Below are 9,626 nucleotides of genomic sequence, written 5' to 3'. Positions count from 1 at the left end.
AAAAGAGGTAGATTATATTTAGGAACACTTACCATGAGTATCATGTAAGCATGTTTCATGTTGCAGGTCTCTAATACAAAAGCAGAAGAGTTATCATCACTTGGTACACAAACCTCAGACCTTATGAGTTGAAAGTGTAGTTTTGAGTGAAAATATAGTACAGAAAGCCCAAAAGTGTTGTGATTTATACAACATAAGGAGTACAAGCACCTTGGAAGGTCTCAAAAGGCTCCAAGGCTCCCTTTGTTCCCTAACTGGACAGTAAGAGTTGGAATTTTGGAACCTCTGGGCTCACAGTTAGTGAGAATGCCATTTGCTTGGGTTTTAATTGCAATGAAAAGAGCATGGGAGCCTGCATGAGAAAGATCTTTTAGGGCTTTTGTAAAAAAGTTTGCATTTACTTAGAGAAGAACATTCCCACAGGAATGCCTTTATTCCAGGTTTTTTGGTTTTTTTTTTTTAGCCAAAATAACTCCATGTCTGTCTTGAGGAAATGTGTGCAAAGCACACACAGTCAGTGACACACTGCCAGATCCCTCCACTGCCATTCTGGCACACTGGAGCCCATGAGCCAAGGCAGCCAGGACCACTTCCCTGAGGGGTAAGCACTGCAGCCACACACCAGCTACTGGACCACAAGGTTCCTCTACTTGATGTAGAAGAATTAGTATTGCCAAGTAGTTTTATAAAAATACTCAGTATTACCAAGCAGTTTTATAAAAAGGCTGTTGGCTGACTTGTGCTCAAATCTTAATAAGGGGATAGGGCACTAAAGTTAAGAGACTTCTTAATTGCTTTTTAAAAACACAAGTTTATTAGCCTATAGTGCGACTAGAAATGAAAATGAACAGTGCCAGAGTTCAGCCTTAGCAAAACATGGAAGGGATCCCCACTCCAGCCCTTATTTAAAGCAAACACATCCCTCAACATTCTCTTATATTGTGTTGGATCAACCTCTGCATTTTCCTCTTACAGTGTGTGTGAATGGCTGTGGTATGGCAATGGGTCCTCTCATGCTGCAGGAGGAGCCCAGGACTTGCAGAGCAACAGGCAGACTGGGTTTTTCAGTGTGCTCTGCCCAGATACACACGGCAGCCAAAGCTGCAAGGAGAAACTGCTCCTAACTGGGGGAGAAAGCAGCAGTGAGACCAGGCTGTACAGAGTGAAAAGTGGGCAGATGGGCACAGATGAGAGCCACTGCCACTTGGGATTCAGCTTCAGATTTGGGTCCCTGGCTCTGGTGGCATTCCTGGCACCACAGATTTTCATCCTTAGTCTCCATTACTGGAATGTAAATACTCCCCCTTGCTTCACCTCTCCGAATTTTCAGGTGGCTACAGCCAGCAGATCTGCCCTCTGCATCAACACACAACTGCTCTGGCTGGGGGGGAACTCCCCAGTTAAATGATAAACACGTGCAGTGCAGCTCACCTCCGAGCAATGGGAAGAACACCAAGAAGCCTGCAGTGTTAGAAAGGAACATTTTATTGCAAGAGATTACAAACCTGGCACTATGGCCAAATGTTTCCATTACATCACAATTGCTACCCATGAATCAGGCAACAGCACCTACAAAGCACGGTGGATTGAAATAACAAATTATAATGCAGTCAGCTTTTTAAAGTAAGTACCACCCTAAAAAGTTTGGGGTTTTCTTTAAACAAACTCAAAACTATATAAATCAATTTTTAAAATATGAGACCGGTGTTTAAATATCCAGGCCACTAACTACTGTTACAAAAAGTGAAAAATTCTGTTAACCATAGTGCTGAACTAAACAGGGTTTGTTCACAGCCCATAACCATTTAGTTAAAAGCAAGTCCTTGTTATTCACTGCTAATATTTCCACGTTTGTTCAGCCCAATTTATCTTCTGTAGGTTTTCAGAATCAGCCAGATTTAATGCATAACCCCTCTTTAAAGCACTGCAGGAAACCTAGAACCGTAACTAGCCCAGGAAAAGCATCACACTTAAAATAACATTGCATCTTCCCATCTCAGTCCTGTGACACTGACCTTTAGAAACTCTGGATGCTCTTCTCCGAGCCCCAGTTGGTAACTCATGTTTCTCCTGTGATCACTTACCTCAAACAGCTTGCTGATTTCCCTGAGCATGGCTGGAACAGCAGGAACGAGCACAGGCACACAGCCCGGGACTCACTCACTCCCCCCTCCCCGGCAGCTACGGCCCCTACGGTCAGTCCTGCCCCTGGTCACTCCCTCTCCCGGTCAGTCCCTCCCCTGGTCAGTCCCGCCCCTGGTCAGTCCCACCCTGGTCAGTCCCTCCCGCGGTCAGTCCTGCCCCTGGTCACTCCCTCCCCTGGTCAGTCCCCCCCTGGTCACTCCCGCCCCTGGTCAGTCCCTCCCCTGGTCAGTCCCCCCCTGGTCACTCCCTCCCCCGGTCAGTCCTGCCCCTGGTCACTCCCTCCCGCGGTCACTCCCGCCCCTGGTCACTCCCTCCCCCGGTCAGTCCCCCCCTGGTCAGTCCCTCCCCCGGTCAGTCCTGCCCCTGGTCACTCCCTCCCCTGGTCAGTCCTGCCCCTGGTCACTCCCTCCCCCGGTCAGTCCGTCCCCTGCGGGCGGGAGGGCGAGCAGCTCACCTGTGACGCTGCTGCCTGCAGAGAGCGGGCCCTGAGGAAGAAGTTGGATCTGCAGGCAGAGCTGGCCCCCTCGGCTCTGGGAGCAGCCCACCTCAAACAGCTCCCCCAGGACACACGGGCAGGACCGGGCAAACCGCAATAAACGCCCAACGTGTGCTGACTGCTCACCCCCATGTTCCATGCCTGAACATAACCACCCCTTGGCAGCAGCTACCATGGGCACTTGCATCACCTACCCAAGGCTCTGCAGAAAAATCTTTTCAAGGAATGCAAACAGAGTTTTACTTTAGAGGATTGATTTGGAAATATCACTGGGACTAGGGAATATAGGCCATCATCTTATGAAAAGTGTATGGGGGTAGTCTTCTACAATTTTCCTGAGGCTACTACTAAAGAGACCTTTACCAGATACTAGGATAACTTCAGAAACGAGTAGGACTGTGATAAAGAACCAAAATCAACCCAACAGAAATCCCTGTGCCACTGCAGCCTTTACCCCAACCTGAACAGACTAACTGGTGTTTAGGTGAGCAACTCTGCAAGTCCAACCCTTTAGCACAGACTGCCAGAGCCCCTCAAGCCACACAACATCAGACTGGCATCACAAAGTGACCCATTTAATTTACCCTCTTCTACTACATTATTTAGAATTTTGGTAACTCCAGAGAGGGGGATTTATAGTTCCTTGTAGATAATGACAAAAAATATCTGTATTTCCACACAACTGAACCCAGGAAAACAAACAGCCCCACTTGAGGACTAGAGGCTAAGAACAGCTAATAGTACTCTACTTTAAAAAAGATTATTCAGCCTGTATCAACGACATAAACAATTAATTTAATAATCAGAAGAGTTCTAAAACTCCTACATATTTTTTGAACTATATCACAAGGATCTGATGCCAGCAGGGCACACAGTTTGTCACTGAAAACTGTTCTTCATCAATAGAATCTCATTTTGGAAACTGATCAGCCTAGAGCTCACTGCTCTTCAGACACAACCTTGCATTTTTATTTTAGTATTACATAAAGTAGCTCACAATTAGGGCTTAATTAATTAAATAGAATTAACTAGGGTTTTAAAAATTATTTTAATGAATCTAGTAAGAGTCTTTTGCTAACGCAAAATTCTGCACGGTATGGCTTCACCTTACAAGCATTCTTAACAACACTAGATAAATATCATTTGCACTTAATTGATTTTTTCATTTGCTAAACAGCCATAAAATATGGTGCTCTCACAAGCACCTTTTTTGGTGAGAAGGGTAAACAAGCACTCTATTAAAGCATTATAAACATTCAAGGTGATGTGATCACTTCCCTCTATTCTGTTTCAACACACTGCTTTAAATCTTCAGTTTTCACATCATATAAAAAAGCTCCACAAGTATTCACAAATTCAGAAATTTGTTAGTCTGCATACACTATTTGTTTGCAATACACTTCAACATCCCAGTTATCTTTTCTAAAATCTCTAAAGTATTATTCCTCCAGCCTTTAAATGTAATGATGTAGATCTTTCCACTTACAAGAGAATAAATTTCAACAAGAAAGCTAAACTTAACTGTAGCAATTTGTACAGGTAAACACCTGACACCACTAATTTAATGACAGCCTTGACAGAGCTAGGATGGCCTTGTCTGAGGCCTCTGTCTTGCACAGCTGTGCATTTTTAGCCCATCTATTCTATCAGAACATTAACAAGCCTCATGTGTTGACTCTGAACTCTGTGCATCCAGGAAGACAGACATTTATTCATACTTTCCACCAATCAAATGTAATGCATCTGTGAACAATTCAGTTTATTGCAAGTAAATGTACTTTTACTTAAGATCATGAGAAGATTCTAATCTCAAGCAAGACAAATCAATTCCACAAACTTAATTCACACAATGCAAATAAATGCTTCACATTATAGACATTTATATTTTCTTTAAACCTTTTTATTTAGAGATTTTTCTGGTAAGGAGATATACCATAGGAAAGCAATTTCACTGGCAGTGAGGTATGTATATACTCTACCAAAATACTCCTCTTGCTTTAACTGCTTTTAACTTTATTTACATATAAAGAAAATATCAATGCATATCCTTGGCTTAACTACAGTATCTGTTACCCTATATGAGTAAAATGAAATGTTACTTGCATACAAAATTGATTTGTAGAGGAATCTAATTTGATTTAAACAAAAATCATGTTCTGAAGACAGTTTAAATGAACAAACACAATTCATCATGACCAAGACACCTGCACCATATTTCCATCCTCACAGCACATTTATTTCAATAATTCTGTAAGTAGGTCCTTAGCATGAGCATAGTGTTACAGTTTTCATACATATAATCACATCCAAAACAAGCTCTAAAATTTAAGTTGTAAACATTCTCTTCATATGTGGAAACATTTCAATCTGTGTTTGAATTTTCTAAAATGATCAATCTTTTAAACAGAATTATAAATGAAAAGCCTACTCTAACCGTGTAGTGAGCAATGCTTATTAGTACATTTCTACAGTGTTAAATAAAATAGTAGAGGCAAACTTCTGTAAGCAAGTCAGACTTTAAGTAAATTGTCATAAAAGTAACAAACTTGTTAACAAAAAGATGCTTTGTAATAAAGAAAGTTGGATTGAATCTACTATGATACAAAACACAAGGGTAAATACCATCTTTGTTGACAAGTAGGAGGTAGCATGGATGCACCACTTTATTGTCAGTGAGAAATGCAACTGAAGTAAAGAATATTTCCTTACCACAAATTTCCAGTATTATGTACATATTTCTCTTAGAAATTTGTTTAAACAAGTTTCCCTCCACTTTTTAGTACAAAAAGCCTCATGTGATTTAAAAAAAACACTTACACACCTAGATAGAATAGTACTAATTGCCCTATTTGAACAAAACAGTCTCTTGAACTATGAAGTACATGGTATTTAATGCCCTAAGTTGAGTAAATTGTATTAGCAGTTCTTGGTATTATACAAAACACTACATACATACAAACAAAATATAATAGTATCTTATTTTACTATGTAATTCTTTTTGGAATAAACAGAACCTTGATTTGGGTAACACTGAAGAGAACGTGGTTTCTTTGTTTTATTAAAATCTGTCCTTTAAGTACCCATGTGCAACAATTTAAAAATGGCTGCCATACATATAATGGTCTTGTACTGATAGTGAACACAGTAACTGACAAAAACATAATAAACCTTAAAAACACATCTTCCACCCTATATAAAATATAAAGACTACTTACTGTAACTGTTAAGTATTCAATTTATTATGATGTTACTGTAATCCACTTCCTCTATTTTCTCTCTTTAGCATTTATAAACATAATTTAGTGTAGCCATTTATTTTAAAAAATGATGAAGTATTTCAAATTTACATCCAATTAAAATTTAAAATGTTTCTGTGTTCTATGATGCTGCTTCTGCCATCAGTAAAGAAAATGAAGTTTCAGTAATTGAAGCAGGCTTTTTAAGTAGTGATGTGACCTCAACCATGCCAGCTCCAGTCCGTGGAAGATTTGCGTTGACAATGTGTCGCTGCAAGTGCTTTATCCAGTCTTCTTGAACAGACAAAGGTCCTCGAAAGACCAGACCACAAAACCTATGCAAATATTAAAATTAATCCATCAAGATACATCTATCTCTACTGAAAAATTATAAAACAAAGACAGTAAGAGGAAAAGTCTTAATTTTCTTGAAGTTTGTTTCTACATGTTTTAGCTGAAAAACTTAGTAATTGAGTTCATTAGTACTAACTGTGAGCACAAAACCCTGCAGCTTATACAACTCACATTCTCACACTCAATACCAGTAATAACAATCTGTTTTTCTTATATAAGGTTTCTTTTGAAGTTCAGAATATTACTCAGACACGACCAGTAAGATTTTAGCTAGAGAAACTACTGGCAATCTAACACCCAAGTGTGACTGAATCAAATCCTCTTGTTCAAATTAATGAAAACAGGCAATTCCTTTCCCCTGTCATTATTCAATTTAATCACAAACATTTATGGATAAAATAATGAAACTCTTTATGACTAACATTAGTAAGCTCTTAAGAATGTATTCTGCCAGTTAAAGCAACACTATGTACCTGCATCTGAGTATGTAAACTTCATCAGCACTATGAGGTAACGGCAGCATTTTCTTCTTGCTTCCAGATCTTGACCTTGACTTCTTTTGTTTACAGTCTAAAGCTAAGAAGAGAAATTTTCATATGTGAAAATAATACTTCAATGAGTGTTAGTCAAACAGAGATATTCAGTAAGTATTCCCTATAGCAATAATAAAAAGACATCTACCTCCTTGTTTTTCTGTAGTTAAATTACAACGTAAATCCAAAACAATTACAGTGTATTCTAAGAAATATACTGGGAGAACACATGAAGCTGTTTTTTTTAGGTTAGCATTGTGCTTGCTCTTTTAAAGACTAGATAATTGACTTTCAGCATTAAACTGTTGTTTTAGTATCAGCAAGCACCTATAAACCTATTGCAGAATTATACAGAAGCAAAGCACCATTGGTAATTCCCTTTCATGCATAAAACACTGTCAAAATCTCAGAACTTGTTTTGTAGTTCAAGTACCATCATAAGACCACTCATGTTCAACCAAGTTACAACTTTATGAAGTTGTAGCTTTCAGCTAGTACAATCAGGAATTCCTAGTTTGAATAAAACACCTGCCATTTGTTTTCAACACAAAGCAAAAATTTGTCCTTTTGTTCTAAGAGTTTCAAAGGAAGCTTCCCTTTCACTCCTGTCTGAATTCTAATGAGGCATACAAAAACTATGTATTAGTCCTTGGCAGTGGGAGCTGGTATTAGGACAATCAACAGGGATGGCAAGGCCCCTTTTTAAATTCAGTCTAAGCATTTGAAACTGCATATGAAAGTAACGTGTGTGAATAGGAAACATAGCAAATGAGTTCAGACAGCTCTGAGGTCTGCATCTCCCATAAACAAATGTAATGGGAATCTGAGACAAAACCTGGAGATTCTAAGAAGCAGCCAAAGTGGGGGATGAGTGGATTAAACGGAATTAATATTGTTATGATGCGAACAGCTGATAAAGCTCAAGAAGTTTGTGACTGCTTGAACTGAGAAGTGTATCTAGCTACACTCTATTCCAAAACACAAGACACCAACAATGTAAATCCAACACAAAAACTTTTGCAAACAACCAGTTACACCACTTCAACAAAAACTCCACAGAAACCAGAAAGACAGTACCAGGTGGTATTCTTGATACCAAGAAGGCATAATGCTATGCTACTGAAGCATCTTAACAGTAAAATGGGGAAAAAAATTGTTACACTTGGCTTAAGTTTTGACTCCTAGAATATGAAACAGAAGAATTAACCTCTTAGCATTCTGAAGCATAAGACATTGTCTGGTGAGGTAAAACATGTTGATTTAAAGAACACACAGTCTTGACTGTATCCTTAATTTTTCTCATGCCCTCCAAATGAGCACCTCTCAAGCTTTTACCTTGTAGCCCAACTTTCAACTTGGTAGACATACTAGACATTTTCCAGTTCTATCCCCGGCTTAAGGATTCCTACCTATCTAAAATTTAGAATGAATATCTAAGGTTTGAAGGTATCAGAGAACCAATAAAATAAGTGGAAACACGACACCAACCTAGAGACTTCCTCAGATCAACATTAGGAAAATGAGGCTTAACAGCATTTTTTTTCTGACAGCAACAACAAAACTAGTCTGCATAAAAAGGCAGTAACCCAAGGTGGCAGGGGGGAGAGAGAGAGAGAAATTGCCAAGATGCTTCTGGAAAAGCATCAAGGGGTTCTTAATACTTCATTCTCTCACAAGAAACATATTCTTCATTTAATTAGGAAGAAAAAAGCTAACTATCATATCAGGTAGGAACTACCACATATATGTGTTTTACATACCACAACTTCAGTAACACCATCAGCAATGCAAGCAGATAAAACACTGGAACTCAGACACCCATGCTTTGAAGAGAACTGTTTGTATGAGGCACAACTTATCTGCAGCAATTACTGCAGCAAAAGCTCTGCCTTTGCCATCTTCTGGAACATCATGGGGAGAAGGGAAACAGAAGCTGGTATTACCTGAATGCAAACATGTCCATGAGCTGCACCTGATAAGTTAGTTGATGTCAGTTTATATGAGTGGAAAAAAAGAAGCAATAGTGACAACAGACTCCTCCTAGAGAGGGCAAACTGCACTTGGAACAAGAACTTGCTGATTTCCTTGATGTTGGCAAAGACATTCATTCTCATCAAGAAATTTGATTCTACTCACATGCATCTGGAGCATTTCAGAGAGCTTTCCCTTTCCTACAAGACCTGGGTTGGTATTCTGCAACAGATTGCTGACACTGATGGGTTTGTGTGTGTATGTGTATAATCTTCTAAGAAAAAAACCCCTCTGAACTACTGTGCAATCAAACAACAGCAACACTGACAGAAATTGCCATAATGAACCAGGAGAGGCAGTTTCTACTTCCTTGAAAGGTACCTTTTCTATGAACAGTGAGAAAACAAGGAAAACAAAAGCAAGGGCATGTTCTTTCAGCTATTTATGATGGAGACTCTATATAAGGAAATTATAAAACAAAGAGAAGAAAATACCACAGTAAAAGACCACGAAAAAGGACTCAGATTACGCTATGAATTCTCAGAGCAACTTAGCTAAATTTGAAAGTAGATTTGCCCAAGGAAGAAGCAGTTATAAAAGACAGAAAACACTAAGAACACAAATCCTGTGTTCTGCAAGGGTCATTTTTTTCCCTTTGTCTTCTGAGATAGTGAACATATTCTTTTACATTTTAGGGAGCTCAAAGCAGCACCAGCATGTTTTGAAGTTACTCCAGTGAAGATGGAAAGTGAGTGAAGAAGGAGGAATATCTGAGTAAAGCTCATTGAAAACTACAATTCAAACAGCAGTTATGAGGCATGTGTACCAGTAGCCATCACATTAATTTCCTTTTGTCTATCCAGAGAACAACAAGTTTAAATAAAGTCACAT

The 9,626-nt window shown here is 39.2% G+C and overlaps 1 protein-coding gene across 8 annotated transcripts in view; it reads right to left on the bottom strand.

Moving 5' to 3' along the window:
• Window positions 1-3,588: 3,588 nt before the first annotated feature.
• ZNF644 (zinc finger protein 644) overlaps window positions 3,589-9,626 on the bottom strand; it is a 74,820-nt gene continuing 68,782 nt past the window's right edge. For all 8 annotated transcript variants that reach the window (XM_071436315.1, XM_071436313.1, XM_071436316.1 and 5 more), the window contains 2 exons: window positions 6,705-6,807; window positions 3,589-6,212 (listed from right to left, as the gene is read on the bottom strand). In XM_071436315.1, the coding sequence (XP_071292416.1) occupies window positions 6,020-6,212; window positions 6,705-6,807 (296 nt within the window). In that variant the 3' untranslated portion in view covers window positions 3,589-6,019. The remainder of the gene's footprint in view (window positions 6,213-6,704; window positions 6,808-9,626) is intronic.

This window comes from Agelaius tricolor, unplaced genomic scaffold (assembly GCF_023055355.1).
Source record: "Agelaius tricolor isolate 1412-34295 unplaced genomic scaffold, bAgeTri1.0.p SCAF_11, whole genome shotgun sequence".
Classification (NCBI taxonomy): domain Eukaryota; kingdom Metazoa; phylum Chordata; class Aves; order Passeriformes; family Icteridae; genus Agelaius; species Agelaius tricolor.
This window is presented reverse-complemented; position numbering and strand designations above follow the sequence as displayed.